We start from the raw sequence: 16,192 nt of genomic DNA on the forward strand, positions 1-16,192 counted from the left end.
GTTAAGTTCAGGGGACTTTAGTTTTAGTGGTTCAAACTTTAATTTGCTTAAAACAGTACATTTAATAATAAATAAATAACATGAAGCCTCGGATTAAACAAACTAACTCTTTATTTGAAAATGTTACAAATCCATACCTTCAAAGGGGATCGTTATTCAGGATAGGGGATTGGGGGACACCAGCACACCTGGACTATCCATCAAGGCACTATGGCCAATGCCCAGTGGGCTACTGGCAGCTATGGCCCCATATGTACCCGATCTGCCACTCTTTCCGGCTGGATATGCCCTTCCGCACGCCATGCTTATGTCATCAGGTGGCTGCTGGTCTTAAAGTGCCAGCGTCGACCACCATTCCAGCCCTGTACAGGGTAAGACGGTGAGGTCCCAGGGCCCCTCCACGCAGCCCTAGCCGGAAGGAGGCTATCCTGACACTGAATAGGGGTTTCCAGAGCTGTAACAAGGGCTCTCGGGCTCAGCGTCAGAGATCCTGCCCCATGTCTTGGAACAGAAGCGGGTGCAGGACCATTACTGCCCCCCTCGTCCTGCGGGTTTGTGTTAAAAGGGGGTTAAAATGACGTAACACTTGGCATTAGGAAATATTTAAGATGACATCAGCCCTGGTGTGGGGGGGTAATAATTCCTTATGAAACCAGATATTTGGATAGCGGCTGAACTGATATGTAATGCCGCAGATGAAAACATGGCACGACTGTCCCTTTAACTGGTATTTCTGTTACTGTTTGCCCAACTTCATCTCTGTAGGGCAGGAAATTGGCCGAGACGTTATTAATATAATTAAGTCTTTTTGTGCGGCTAGCGTAGAGAACATCGATGTCTTAATTACACATCTGGTGCTTCACAATAAAAGGCCAGCGTTCAGCCGGATCTGGTTTTAGCTGTTGGTCTCTTTTTTTCAGATCGCTAGCCAATTTCTGCTGGCCCTTTATACGTTTTTATTCAATACACTACGATCCCTCTACAGCCGAACATCAACCGCAGCGTCTTATTATTAGTGTTTTTAACAATTTAAAATTATTTTTTATATATTTTTTTTAATAATTGTGTCATCTTCTGTTTACAGATGATTACTGTTTTTCCCCCAGTAGTATATTTGCTCGGTGTGCCAATTGCCAATTCTATCTGATTATTGGATTATGTTCTATCGGTGAGGCAACTAAGTTTAAAGCTCAACAGATGAAGGCGAGCTTGGCTGACCCGGTTTTCATGGTTCCGACCCCATCCAGATGCGTTTATGATACCAGTACTATTCTGGTCCACATACAGCCATATGAATTGTAATGATCCATTAAGGCCTTTATTATATATTATGTATATATGTAGTTGTGTGTGAGCATGAATGTGTAAGTAGGATGAGATGGAGTGCGCGTTAGTATGAGTGTGTGTAATTTGTGTAAGTGTGTTTACATATGTTGTATGTCGGAAGGGGGCAAGGGGCAAAGAAGGCATAGACAAGTTGTGTGGGGGGCAATGATGGCACAGATTATTTCGCACCAGGGCCCAGTGGTTTCTAGTTACGCCCCTGGTCCAGGCATAATGTATTTTAGACTCAGCAGATATCACGGTCTGCCTTACTGATCCCTGCGACAAAATTCTCTTGGCATTACTTTCCCTTTCAAAAAAAGGTTTTTAAAGCGCCAACACAATTTTAAGGGAAGTCTCTTTTAATGATCAATAAAGTTCCAGGTCTTCAATTTTTCAACAGTGTTAATGAAAATATGAAATGACATCACAGTGAAGTAATGCCGGACCTCAAAGTTCAAAATGCTTTAAGAACACACAAAAAAAACGAAATTTAATTACTTATATAGTCCCAAGTATAATACATAGACATAGGTAGAACAAACCGTACTTTCTACGCCAAACTCCTAGAACACAGGATTCATATAATTAATGGGTCACAGACTTATTGCACAGCTATAATAACAAAGAACAGTTATTGTTCTGGAAATCATGCGCCCAGAACAACCTCATTTGCTGAGAAATACTAAATCCTGTGTTCCAGAGCGGAGATTTGTAACTTTTTTCCTATATGGGTAACATAATGTGTCATTTTATAATAATTTTATTATTCTACAGTATTTCATGAATGAGTCTATTTAGAAAGTTGTGATTTTTGTTCAGACAAAAAGCCACAGACGCTTTCAAGCTTTTTTTTTTTTTTTAAAAAAAAACTCCTTTTTACCTCAATTTTTGGGTTAATAAGACAGAATCACAACTTAGTCAAGCATATTAAGTGTCGGATACGAATATGGATGGCTCGCTTTTATATGTAACGAAAGTTGTGACTTAGGAAGTTGTCTGTCTTCCTAAGTGGCCAAGACACACCATTTTGCCTTCTAAGAAAATAAAGCAATTTAACCAGAACTGGCAAAAATCTGTCGAGGTCTAGATACATTTTGTGTAGCGTTGATGGTCCCAAAAGGTGAGTATATGGAAGGCGATGGGTTTATGTCTGTATGTACACATATCTCGGTCATCTCAGTGGAGGGATTCATCAGTTGAGACCTTTTTATGTCATCAGTAGGGAAAAAGTATTAATTTTGATCATGTAATATTACATCCGTTACATGGTGGGTACTATTTGCTGCTGTCGGATACACTGTGCTTTAAAACAGGTTAAGTAGGAACAAGTTAAGGCATGTCCACGGGTGTTGTTTCTCCTGTAAGCTCCACCAGATGTAGCCCATTGGCTGAAGGATTGTCTTGTATGACATTAGGGTCTCAGTAAATATGTTAAGTGGAATCTGAAACCGTTTTCATATTACATAGCTCCTGCAAAGTGTCTTTTTCTTCCCATGACAGCCCTCTCGCTTTTCTAACCTTGGTGTCACAATGTGTATAGAAACAGTACTTATAATTATGAGAAATAAAGAAGTGGATATAAAGTAGCTACCGACTAACAAGTGTATATATATATATATATATATATATATATATATATATATGTGTGTGTGTGCGTGTACGTATATATATATATGCCAGTATAAAAACCAAAATTACATTACAATTCAGTCACATGCTTCAGCATATACACACAAGAAAAACACAATCCAAATTAAATCGGATGGTTAGAAAACCCGGTTTAAGGATTAAAGTTAGCGCCCTCTATTGACAGCAGTGAGTAAAGACATCGTATTCATCTTACAAGCCTCAGTTTCCAAAGGTCATAAATCTAATAAACCACCTATGGTAAGAGCTTCACAGCACATACCGCTAAACACAACTCTTCCACTCTAACGCATCCACATCCAAGCATTCGGCTTTAACTGTGGTGTACTAATATAAGGATATGCAGATACCCAAATCTACCAGCTGCTTGTCTGCTATTTCTTTATGGATGTCACAACGCTACCTGAAATCTTTCTAAAACTCATTATCTTCCCTCCTTCCATCTCCACCTCAGTACCTAAATTCTCTCTCACCATTAACAACAGGACTATCCTTCCTGCAAACCCGATGCCTTGGGGTCATCCCTGACTCAAAGTTCTCCTTCATCCCCTCGCTAGATCCCGACGCTTGCCCCTAAAAACATCCCTCGCAATCCACAAAAACTCTGGTTCGTTCACTTATTTCCCATCTTGACTACGGCAACACTCTCCTGGTTGGCATTCCACTGTCGTGACTCTCTGCTCTGTGGTCTGTCCTAAATGTTGCTACTAGGCTCATCTTCTGCTTCTCCACGCTGTGAAACATAACACTGCTCAATCTTTACATTCTTCCCATGGGCTAATTCTCTCCTCCTCACTCATTCCTTTTCCCATCTACAAGATTTTACTCGTTCTGCCCCATACCTCTGGAACCTACTTCCACCAAACCTTCAGCTTTCACCCTCCCTCTTAACATGCAAAAAAAAAATAATCTCAAAACCCTCTTCTTAGCTGCTAGAACTTCCCTGTGGCTGATACAACCCCGACACTACCTCTCACCTTTCTGTTCCTTATGTTTGTCCTCACCCTATTCCCACATGATTGTAAGCCTCAATCAAATGTATTGGTTTGTCTTAGTCTGTCAATTCTAGTCTTGTCACAGCCCTTGCATATATGTATCGTAAGAAGCGCTGCATAAATTGTTGCCACTATATGAATGAATGGATTATAATGACAAGGCCTTAGAGCGAAGTAAGGCAATTTGTTGAGGTAGAATCAAGCCATATCACCACTCCCTTTTTTTTTTTTTTTTAATTTAATATATTTCCATGCAGCTTGTGAGTCAGGAGTGGCAGGTCTTTGTTCATGCGCACACACATGCATTTAAAAGTACACACACGTTCATTCATTCGCAGTGGACTGAATCTAACCATAACCATTCCGATTATCACCAACATTCTATACATAGGTGACATGGAGCTCAGACTTTTTTTTCTCTCTTAGAAACTCTTTAGGACACAGGTAAGCTTATGGCACTTATACATGAAAATGTTACAAACTGGAGTATATCTCCCAAAAATGCTAATTAGGTTTCCATAGTGAAAAAAAACTATACAATGCCCATTTTGGTCTTCAACAGTGTACATGATAGTTACTACTTAAGATACATAACTAAAGAAATTGTTTCCAATACACATTCCTGATTTTAAAGTTTAAAACCCCATTAAATAGATTCAGTATACAAAATGTGAAAAAGCACATCCTCTTTCAAGATCGTTGCATCTGCTTGCTTCTCGAGAGGAATACATTTATCCTGACTTGTTGGCTAATACCGTAAATCAACACATTTTCAACAAAGTTCCACAAAGAATTTATTTTAAAATGACAGAATCAGTCTTTGTTGTACATCAATATAATATATTACTATAAATATATTTTATTAGAAGAAACCATCCCTTTCCACCCAACGATATCTAGATCGTTAGCTCTTTAAGCAGGGTCCTCCTCACCTCTATGTCAGATTATGTGATGGTCTACATGTTTACCTATGTTGTCTTAACCTATCGTACAGCACTAGAAATTATGATGGCGCTATATAAATCAATAATTTATCATTTGCAGTCTGGTGGCTCGAGAATTGCAAACTATCTGTTATTATGGCAAACACAAATAGCCCATCACAGATTTGACAGCTGTTTGTCCAGAACACTGTATATAGTTAGCATATGTAGTCTGACAGAGCGCCTTTAATGATTTTATCTTTCTATTATCAAAATCACTTTTTTTGAAGCATACAACGTTTTTACAGCAGATCCCCCAAAGTAATGTTTGGAAGGCATTCTCATGCGGATGAGAATAGGTGCATTTTGGCTGCTACACAGATAGCCATAAACATGTTGGTAAAATTGTAAAGTTCCATGTAACAAAAGTCAGGGTTTGAAAATGTCAATTACTTTTATTTTTTTTATTTTTAAGATCTACACTTTACTAAAATTATTTGTTACTGACAAATTAAAACAGAGAAACATTGTTACCAATATATCAATCATTCCCAAAACACACAAATATACTCCCAAAAGCCATACATTTATGATACGTTTTGTGAAAGAAATATTACGTCCCAAAACCAACCAACTTTAAACAAGGATTTTTGTGGTTTCACCTGTAGCAGCTAGACTGATACATTCATATTTTAATTGTTCTTGGTTGAACATAAAAAGGACCAATTTTACAGTTAATGGAAGACAATGCGGTATAAGAAGTAAATCTACCCAAATGAGGCCCAGTATAGCTAACTAAGTAATGTGGTCAGCGACGTACCCTGGCCTAGGACCAGGCTGGGAAGTCCAAGGGTTGGTGGCAAAATCTGATGGGAGCGTGCTGCTCAATGGGCTGGCTACACTATGGAGGCTATGTTGCGTTGGGAAAGCCTCCATAGACCTCATTTAAAAAGGCAGTGATGTCTTCTCAAGGGCAGAGCCCAAAAGGTAAACTGGGAATAGCACGTTCCATCCTGAACCCAACCACGTAGGGTTGCTATAGCAGCCATTTATCCAAGAACAAACTCATTTTTACACCTCAACACCTATATGGTGGCACGCCCAGCAGTATACCCATACCCCATTATAAAGTGAATCACTTTATAGGTTGTGGTCAGCAAAATTGAAAAATTAGATGCTTCGGGGGGGGGGGGGGCAATATGGCAACCATACAGACACAGGGAGAGTACACTGAAGGAGTGTGTGAGTGTGCAGTAAGCAGTGCAGACACCACAAAATGTCAGAACCAAATAAATACAGAAAGTATGTACCTGCTAGAATCCTTAACACTATAAAATCCATAAAATACATAATTTAAGGCACTTAACAGAACTATTGTGTTTTAACATTTTTAAACTTAACACTTTAAAATTCAAAGAGGAAAAAAATATTAAAATCTGTTTACAATATTCAGTTAAAATATTTAAGAGGTCACAATAATATTTAAGCAGATGTTATTGGCTCGGCAGTTGTCTTAATTCCAAATGTAGAAAGCCTCCAACGGATGGACATCTTGCGTCTCGGTTGTAGGAAAATGTCAATCATTTCAGGAATAAAATGTTCTACAGCAGATTACCTGTAAGGAAGAGGAACATTTAAGCCAAGTTAGACACAAAGCCAAGCATTTTATTTGACGGACAGAAACTTAAACCGTGGCTTTTTGTACAATCTGTCTTCCATCCCCACCACTCCTGATGGCAATTGAATAAGTTCTCTGTAGTGTTTGCAACAAAAACCACCATTAAACGAACTAAATTGGTTCATTTCCTCCTATCCTCTACAAAAACATATTCAGGTTAACTGTAAAGATACATGAATACAAGAATGCCACATTAACTTGGGCAGATGTCAAGTGTACAGAGACATTTTACAAAGTTCAAGGTGAGTACTAAACTTAGCGGCTAAACATACCCGTTGACCTTTGATTTAGGAATATGTGTTCTGGCCTTCATGGGAGACCTCGAATGACCAGCTTTTGCGCCTTCCTGGCATTCTAAGCGTTGCGTGAGTGCCAACTTCTGCTGAATAGCCATACGGAGCAAGGAATTCAATGTTTTCTTCTCATCTTCCGCTGCAACAAGCTGACGCTGCATGTCCTCCAGTTGCGTTACATACTGATCACATCTACGGAACAAACCCACGCATGCATGTAAATATGTCAAAAGCATATTAGAAAGAAAAACAAAAGATTCCTCAATATTGTACTTGGCTAAAGTTACTAGAAGTGACAGAATCAGGAATTTTAAACTGTAGAAGAGTCTCCAAAGCCGACTATCATGGACACAGAATATATTGTGAGAACCGGACCTGGAACACGGATATGAATGGGAAGTCTAATGATTCATTGCCTAAGCCATGTTCTTGGCAAAGATCTGTGAGCGGCAGAAAGCGAAATGCTCTTTTTTGTATGCAGGTTGGCACAGGACACAGCAAACAAATGCTCAGAGATGGCCTGGTATTTTGGTTTGGGTATTCCGACCATAAAATGATTTCATTTTGTCTCTGGCGTGTTCTTGGGCCACCTCAGCTCTTTGTGGTGCTTCAGTAATCAATAGCTGTATTAGCAATACTACTTTTTTTAAATGCGACTTTAAGAACTTTCCCATTCTTACTATTACGATCATCTTCACAGACTCCCCCTTTTAATGTTAGTGTCTTGGTAGAGCAAGTAACATCTTAAAAGCTAGGTGTGTTCGCTTACCTGTTTGCAAAGACCGAGCGCATTGAAGAAAAAGTGGCAGCATCCTCCTTTAAAGCTTTCAACTCATGCCTTAACTTCTGCATAGTTTCTGAAACTAAAGCCTTCTCATTTTCATATTTGCTCTTCAGGTTTGACATAGCTACTTCGGCTGTCTGAACAGAAGGGCATATTAAAGAAAGTGGCTTAGATATTCAATTCTTGCACATAAAGGAGAAAGACTATAAGACAATTCCGATCACCAAAGTCACCAAGAAAGAGGGTGGTAGGTAAGCAGTAGAGGATACAGTGCAGGAAAAGAGATATCCAAGTAAAGCGTGGAGTCAGAGTAAGTAGGGAAAAAAAATATAAAAAGAAACCTTGTGAAACACAGTATTTTAATATTCTTATCTACAGTGAATAGGCAAGCAGAGGTTAGTCCTATATTGGCGCTATAAAAACAAGAAATATTCTAACCTCAAAATCCAGAAGAACGAGACCACCGATATTAATTTTTAATACTTGCGTCAACTGTACCTGTTACCTGCACATTTAGTATTTTATGGGGTGAAAAACAAATCCTACATTTGCTATAGTATGGCACAGATGTATGTATTGCGGGGTTTCACTCAGCTTCTGGATGCCAATGAATGGTTGATCTAAAAATGTTTCCCCATCTAATTGCAAAAGGGGTTTTCTAATGGCCAATTAGCCTTTCAAATGTAATCTTGGATTAGGGAACAATGTACTGTTGGAACACAGGAGTGATAAAGGGCCTTTTTTACGCCTATGAAGAGATTCCATTAAAATTCTGCTGTTTCCAGCTACAGCGATCATTTACAGCATTAACCCTGTCTGCGCTGGATTTCTGATCTATTTCATATTTTAATGGACAAAATGTGTTTTCCTTAAAAATTCCCGCAGTCAACATGGCAACATATACTTAAGCATATAAGATATACTATTAAATCAATTTAGCAGGGAGGGTGCCACGTATCTATAAAACCATACTTTCAATATAAATAGCTTTTTTTTTTCTTCTTCTTCAAGTGTCCACATTACCAAAAGACCTGTTATATTGACAAACCTTCACCTACTTTAGCAATGTCATAATGGAGAAAATCTCTCGAAAGGGGATGTCAACCTTGGAGAGGTCAAGCAGATTGCCTTTAAATAGCATAAGTAGTTGAAAACCCCAGAAGGTGCTTAAAGACAATTTGCTCTAAGATGGCAGCAAAAGTAAATATACATTGAGTATACCATTAAAGGATTTTTGCCTGCCCTAAATAGAGTGTTACATATATGAGCCAATGGAAAAGTCCAATCAGTAGGACTAGTCTATGGCTTTCCGTGGCTATACGAAATGCAAACTTCACACTACAATCAAACTTAAGGAGACCTCACACTGAACATCAAAATTATATAGAAGTACATAACAAGTAACTCTCCAGCTATAACTCCCATAGTGGTACAGCTAGACTTTCTTTCACCGGAGTAACACCGTAATTACCACCAGCGGCATGCTAGCGCTGTACGACATGCGGCATATATGTGCCCCGAATGTGTCATTGTAAAGTTTTTATGGAAAAGCTAGGCCAGTCCTGTCCAAATTCTGCCAGTTTAAGGCTTCTCAGCACGTAAGAAGCTCACAACGAACATAGATACAAATGGACTCAATGTAATAAACTTTGGTGAGACTTCATAGTGCTTCCAGAACCCTATCATATTTTACTATATTTTGAACTGTCATGTTTAGCTCTGAAAACACAAAGATTTAAGGAGTCATATGTCATACATTGAGAAATATATATATAATTTTTTTAATATACACCCCTTTAACCTACTCTTCTGAATAAAATAAAGACACGAGTAACACTAATTCAATGTATAACGTAGAGGATACGAAAGGCGCATCGGAGTGGGGGACAAATATATAGTGCAACACCATTTGGTATGAAAATAAAAAAAAAAGTTACATTTTATTTAAATACACTCAAATTTATTTGCACCGAGAACCTACTCAAGAGCGACTAAAACTCAATTCAATAGATCAGGGTACCAGTATGATGAAAAGAAACGTGTAGCGATGCGGGTGATTTTTGTGGATTTGTATTACCGTTTGGGTTTCCGAGGTCCGTTAACCTCTTTCTCCCAAGCGTGTCTTGGGAGTTTTCCTTTACTTCAGAATATCAAGGATTACATGTGTTTCACATCAATATCAACTGTGAAAACAGCTACTGGCAACTCTGATCTTTTGAATTAAGAGTTTATTTTCACAACAAATGGCGATATTGCAATATATTTATACATTGGTCCGCTGCATTAGTAGAACTCGTGTTTGCTTTGTTGCTACAGTTGGGTATTGTGGAACCCCTGGAAGAGATCTTATGAAAAAGGAGCATCATTTCGGTGTAGTTTTTATATCTACTCTTTAGAACAGGCTGCCTTCCACATTAAAATGTTACATGGCCTACTTAGAGGACACCATTCCAAACTGAAGTACTACCATCCATAGAGTTAGCATAACATCTATAGGTCACATAATAGCCTCCCGGGTCATTATTTTTGTGTTAGTTTGGCTTTTAGTTTAACATCTTAAGAAGTCCTAGTAAAACTAGCCAACTATGAGTAAAAAAATTCTTCCAATATAAAAGTAAAAAAAAAAATGAAACTAAAGCCACAAACCTCGGGAGTACTAATTTATTAATTTAGAAGACATATAAAAAAAGGCAAATATTACAAAACTTACAATATATACAAATAAAAACACTAAAGTTAGTACACAGATTAATGCAAAAGAATTAAAATATAAATAGTATGAAATCACAAGCGTTGATTAGTACAAAATGTACCTGCTTATTAGCCTTCAGAACAATCCTCAGAGTTGCTATTTGTTCCCGCTTAGTGCTCAGCAAGGACTTCAGTTTCAAGATCTCTTCTACCAAAACCCCTTTGTCCTTGTCCATTTCAGAAGCTGTTGTTTCAAATGATGTGTGGTGCCAGGAAACCGCAACGGCCGACTGCAAATGCTTTATCTGGCTTTTGACAACAGCAAGAAGATGAATAATACCAAGTGGCTCTTGGATACAATCAGCAAAGTCTGACCCGACAGAAGAGCCAGGACTGCTAAGAGGGGAACGGTCACCATTCTCTGTCCCTGTGACCTCTAAGTCTGGATTAACCAAAAGTTTGCCAAAAAACTCTGAAGACTTTCTCTTGCGGAAATGCAGTTTGGGCCCTTTCCCATCCTTATAGTAGTCCAGCACTACCCGGTTAGGCGTCTGATTATTTTGCATGCAGACATGATGGTAGAGGTGTGCTAGCTCTTCTGTTAGAGATGCAAGCTCGTCTTGAACGAGAGAAAATTTGCTCTGAAAATCACAGTACAATCTCTGAGAGGCTCTTAACCCCTCCTGAAGTCCAAACAGTCCTTTGACCCCCTTTTCACCTTTTGTACACAGGCTGAGTTTTTCAGCAAGCTCCAGCTTGGTGACTTCCCATTGCTCTCTTTCTAGGTGGTATTTTTCTTCAAAGCATTTATACTGCTGTCGGATATCTTCCAGTTCTTTCTGCAGTCTGGTGACTTCATTGTCCTCACTGCCACAGTTGCATTTTAAGATCTCTTCTCTATTTTCTGAAATTCCATTGCTGCCAAAGTCTTGATTAGTTTTTAAAACTTGTATTTGTTCAGCCAGATCACAGTTCTGCTCCTGTTCTTTACTCAGAGCTTCCTTAGCGGAATCCAAGTCCCTCTGCATTTCTTGTATGTTTTCCTCCATGGATGTCTTCTCTTGATCGAGCTGTTCAATGGGAAAACACAAAACATTTAAGTATTACATTTATCAAGCCACGAAAAAGAAACCAAAATGCTAGAAACATATTGATATAACTTTAATGTATAAGAATTCATTCCAGATATAAAGAGGGTGCCAAGTATTAACATGTTGGTAGAGGAAAATGACGCACTTTGGTCCATGTATGCGATACACAGTGATGTTTATAATTTATAGATCTACCCAAAAACCTTTTCAAACAGGTAAATGTTGTGGTTTCTAACACAAACAATGACATTGCCACTAAGCACATGAATTGCCTTTCAAATAGGATTACAGATTTACAAATTTACTCACTGAAAGCAAAGTAAGATACTAGATATTCCATGGGAAAGGTCTAAACAACGAGAATGCCCGCACATCCCCCGAGAGGTTTCTATGTCATTTGGGTCACAAGTTTAATGATAAAAAGGAACAAGTTCAGTAAAGAGTATATTTTGTTATATTGAAGGAATTTCACACTGGGTTGTTAAAGATTATATTCCTGTAAAGTGGGGGATGTTATCCCTATTAATAATAATAGAAGCTGCTGCCTAAATATTAGTGTCGGCGTGACACATTGCGTAATGAACTTTGTTAATTCATTAAGGAAATTGTAAAAAAAAAAAAAAAAAAAAAAAAAAAAAAAAAAGGACAGAGCTGGTGTTTGATTAGGCAAAATGAGACAGCTCTATTTACTGCAAGATCCAAAATACTGAAGATCAGCCGCACCATTTTCTGGGATTTCCACTACGGAGTGGAATCTTGAACCCAGCTACTAGAAAACGATGGATCAGGAGCACGTGAACACGCAACGTGCATCCTGGCAAGCAGCACACGCAGATGTACCATGCCGCCACATGACAGCAAGCTGGTGGGAAAAGTAATCCCTAACAAACTGCTTCTTTGCTGAAACCCACCATAAATAAGAATTGTTGGTTGCTGCCCTTGCTTAAACGGTCTCCTACTAAGTGTTTGTTTATTCTATTAGTGGCCGAGTTTTCATATATTACAGAAATCTAATCACTACTGCCCAGACCTTCTCAGGCGCTAACGCACTTAATATTTTCATTAATATCTTGAGGTAATGTTCTGTTGTTACTCAGGAATCAGGTGCTCAAACCGGACACTAAATAAACACCTCGCAACAAGGTAAGCAGACAAAGAATTATCCAGACATCAATGGAAAAAGCTGCCTAAAATGTTATGTTAAGATTTGTATAATAAATAAATAATATAGCACCACATGGCAATTTAATGGAGGAAGGAAAGTGGCTGGTAGTGCCACGCTTCCCACACCTAAAATCACCTGTTTAAAGACAGTCCAGAAGTGTTTCCGTATAGATACGGAGGGCCAAAACACGCCTCGTGGAGAGGTTTGAGCTAGAGTGCTCTGGATCACATTTCTCTGGTCTTTAATAGCTCAGCCAAGGAAGAGGTTTGTTTCAAAACCCCCCCTTGTAGCTGTCTAAGAAATTTGTACTTTAATTACCAATCTCTACTATGACAATTTTCAGAAGATTTGCAATCTTTGGCAACAGAATTGCCTTTAATCACTTTTTGTGACTATATTACAGCTTTTACATGAATAGTTAAAGTCTATTCTGCATGCTACACTAAGTGACAGAATGTAATGTAAATGTCTATGGCTAAAGGGGGCCAAATAGTATCCTTCGTTCACAATCCACCTGGCAGCCATATTACGTTGCTCGCCTGACATTGTGCAATCGGCACTGGCATGTAAGTAAAAGTCAAGTTCAAATTTTACCACTACTATTTAGCTAAATGGCAAGCAAAATGTATAGGTGAAATTTTACCCTTGGTCTACTAACAGCTTGTTCATCATATGGTAACAGATAGACTTTAAAAAAACCAAAACAAAAAAAAAAAAACCCTATTTCGGACATAAAAAAAAATAGTATGTGCAGTTGAGAATTTGTAAAGTTTATTAATCAGAATACATAAAATCATCTAATTTCCATTTCAGATCAACTATATTCATCTGGGAGTAACAGGTTCAACTTTTTTCTAAGAAATTTACTATACAGGTTAAAAGCAAAACATCTGCAAATGCAAGACATGGTAAGCAATACCTGCAGTAGCTGCTGCTTCAGTTTCTGAATTTCTGTCAGGCTTAGCTCTGTGAAGAGGTCGGATGCCAGTTTAGGTCCTGGATGGAATATGTCACTATTACGAGGTGTAGACATAAAGATTTCTCCATTGGTCTTGTTCAGGCCACCACTGTTGTATCCACTATCAAACTCATCTTCATTGGGCTCTTCAAAGTTTACTTTCAAGCTCCCTATGGAATCGTACTGGAGGAAGCCCGACAGTTCACGCCGCAACTCGTTCTTTTGCTCCCTTTCACTTTTCAGTGTCTCCAGAGCTTCTTCAAGGTGACGCTCTGAGATATCCTTTAGCCGTACCAACTCCTCCAACTGTCCATTCAGTATATCGATCTCTTCATCTCTTCTTTTCAGTTCATGCTTCAAGCCTTCAAACTCAACCTAAAAGATTAAAAAGAGCTTTCAGAAAAAAAAAAAAAGATGAAACTCAAAACGGTCTGCACCGAATGAGGCAAAAAACTAAATTTTTGTTCCAGAATACCGGAAAATTCCAGGCTAATTAAGAAAGAATATCGGCATACACCAGAGATCAAGTTACCTGATTCTCCTTCAATATCGAGACTTGTTTCAAGAGAGAAATATTTTCTTCTTCTAAATCGGAGAAGTCTTGTAGATGCCTCATTTCTCTAATCTTACACCGTTTAATTTCATCCCGCAGCTGTGTCTTCTCCGTCTCAATGTCTTGGTATTCCTAAAAGTTAAAAAAAAGTTACCTTTATGACATACAACTTTAATTATTTGATAAAAACTGTATGCTGTATTTAAATAAACATTCATTTATGCCCATTTTAAGATGTGATAAAAGCTATTTGGGGCTGTCAATTCTAATGCCCGTTAGCGTAATCCTAATCCACCCACAAAGAAACACGCGTTTCTCTATTTGATTACAATCTACAAAAGACTACTGTGTACAGAAAGTAACGTCATTAAGATGCACCCCATACAGAGGCATGTGCACATGGACAATGACAGCCCTGTTCCACTCTGTCAGTCAGAAAAGCATTTTATTAACCAGCTACCGCAGCTTGGGTTTCTGTTGACAAAGCCTGAAGGGAAAAATAATTGGAAAATCATAAATGCTTCAGTCAAGCAACTCGCCAACAAAACCCCTTAATGTTTGGGGGGCAGGAGGATTCCCAAAATTAAGTTTGATTTTGAACCTGCTTCAGGAACACTAATTAATTCTTAAAACAAAACTTCATTCATGCAGTTTTACATTTTTTAGTTCCATACCTTCTTCAAACTTTGTATGCACTGATTGAGACGCTCGTTTTCTGAGGATGTGTTCATTAGCGATGTCTTGATCTGTTGGAGTTCACTCTGCAGTTCATCGATCTTTTCGGTTAATTTGGCTTCCTTGGAAGCCGTTTCCTTAAGTAAGCTTTCTTCACGGCTCTCTCCGTCAGCGGCTGTTCGCTTGTGAATGATTTGGGATTCTGCTAATGCCTGTCAAAAAAAGAAAATGTGTGCATCACTTGAATGGTCAGATCTTCATTGAATTAACTTCAGGACACTACAGCCATCATATGCATTTTAACGCAAACTGTAGCTGCGTTGCCCCTTTAAATTTTCTTGGCGTTCCATTTGCGTAGGACATTAAAAAAACAAAACTTTCCCTTTAAACATAAGCAGCTTCCCACAAATAAACCAAATAAAAAAGTAAATACAGACTGTGAGATACGTTGATCAGACTTGTTTTCCCCCCAAGCTGCAAAAGCCACTAATTGACATAAATACAGACCACAACTTTGTGATTAATCTCATATGTCCAATGTATACAGATTTTCTCAATTTACAGGGAATGCAGCGTAATAATCACGGCGTGTAAATAAGTTGATGGTATAGAACGTTTTGAACCAAGTAGTAAGAACAAAAAAGCTTTGCAGCCAGGCGTCTAGCATATCTTACTGGGGGGAAAAAAGTAGCAAACGCAGAACACTCCAGCCCAAATATGGTACAAACCTGCGCAGCAAGTGTTTTGGATACGTGCCAAAAGTATACACGACACTGAAGTTCCGTCACGCAGCCACAACATCCTGCAGCCACAAATGGCTGCGTTTGACTTTTTCACGTTTAACATTTGATGTGACTGCGTGACGGGTAAACACCAACAAGTATTTGGACCTTATTATAGAAATTACCTCCTTCAAATGCTTGAGTTCGAGCTTCAGCGCATCACATTCAGACTCTAGATCAGCACACTTCTGCTTTAATTCTGAATTCTCCTCCAGCACCGCCAGCCCATACTGAGCAGCTTGGAATTTCTCTTCTGTGGTTTCTTGCAGCTCAGCAGACAAACGTTCCAGCTCTCCCTGTAGATGTGCAATATTTTCATAGTCCATCTTGTATGAAATGCAAGGAATTTATCCGTCAGGTAAACCTGTAGGAAGGAGGATCATATGAACAGACTGCTTTTTGTGCCAATAGCCCAAGGGTGTTTTTTTGGGTAAATTACCATTAGGTCATAATCACATGACCTGTTTATCTCAAAATCCATATTCTAACGGATTCTCAAGGTTTTGTTCAGGCCAATAGACATTTTTAGTGTCCGCGTTTGCCATAGCTGCTGCAGAACGCAAGCGTGCTCTATTAGTTTTATAGGACAAGACAACCTTCTCCCCACCGACAGCCTGATCAGCAATCAGAC

At 38.7% G+C, this 16,192-nt stretch overlaps 1 protein-coding gene across 1 annotated transcript; it reads right to left on the reverse strand.

Moving 5' to 3' along the window:
* Nucleotides 1-305: 305 nt before the first annotated feature.
* Nucleotides 306-15,887, reverse strand: LOC149284891 (protein bicaudal D homolog 2-like). Its single transcript, XM_089496042.1, has 8 exons — nt 15,687-15,887; nt 14,779-14,991; nt 14,084-14,236; nt 13,513-13,926; nt 10,460-11,407; nt 7,632-7,783; nt 6,921-7,054; nt 306-454 (listed from the first exon to the last, which is right to left on the reverse strand). Exons 1-8 carry the CDS (start codon nt 15,885-15,887, stop codon nt 306-308), a joined length of 2,364 nt encoding a protein of 787 aa, XP_089352168.1.
* Nucleotides 15,888-16,192: the final 305 nt, after the last annotated feature.

Source organism: Sceloporus occidentalis, unplaced genomic scaffold, assembly GCF_023333645.1.
Source record: "Sceloporus occidentalis isolate IW3139 unplaced genomic scaffold, rSceOcc1.0.p SCAF_87, whole genome shotgun sequence".
In the NCBI taxonomy this organism is placed as follows: domain Eukaryota; kingdom Metazoa; phylum Chordata; class Lepidosauria; order Squamata; family Phrynosomatidae; genus Sceloporus; species Sceloporus occidentalis.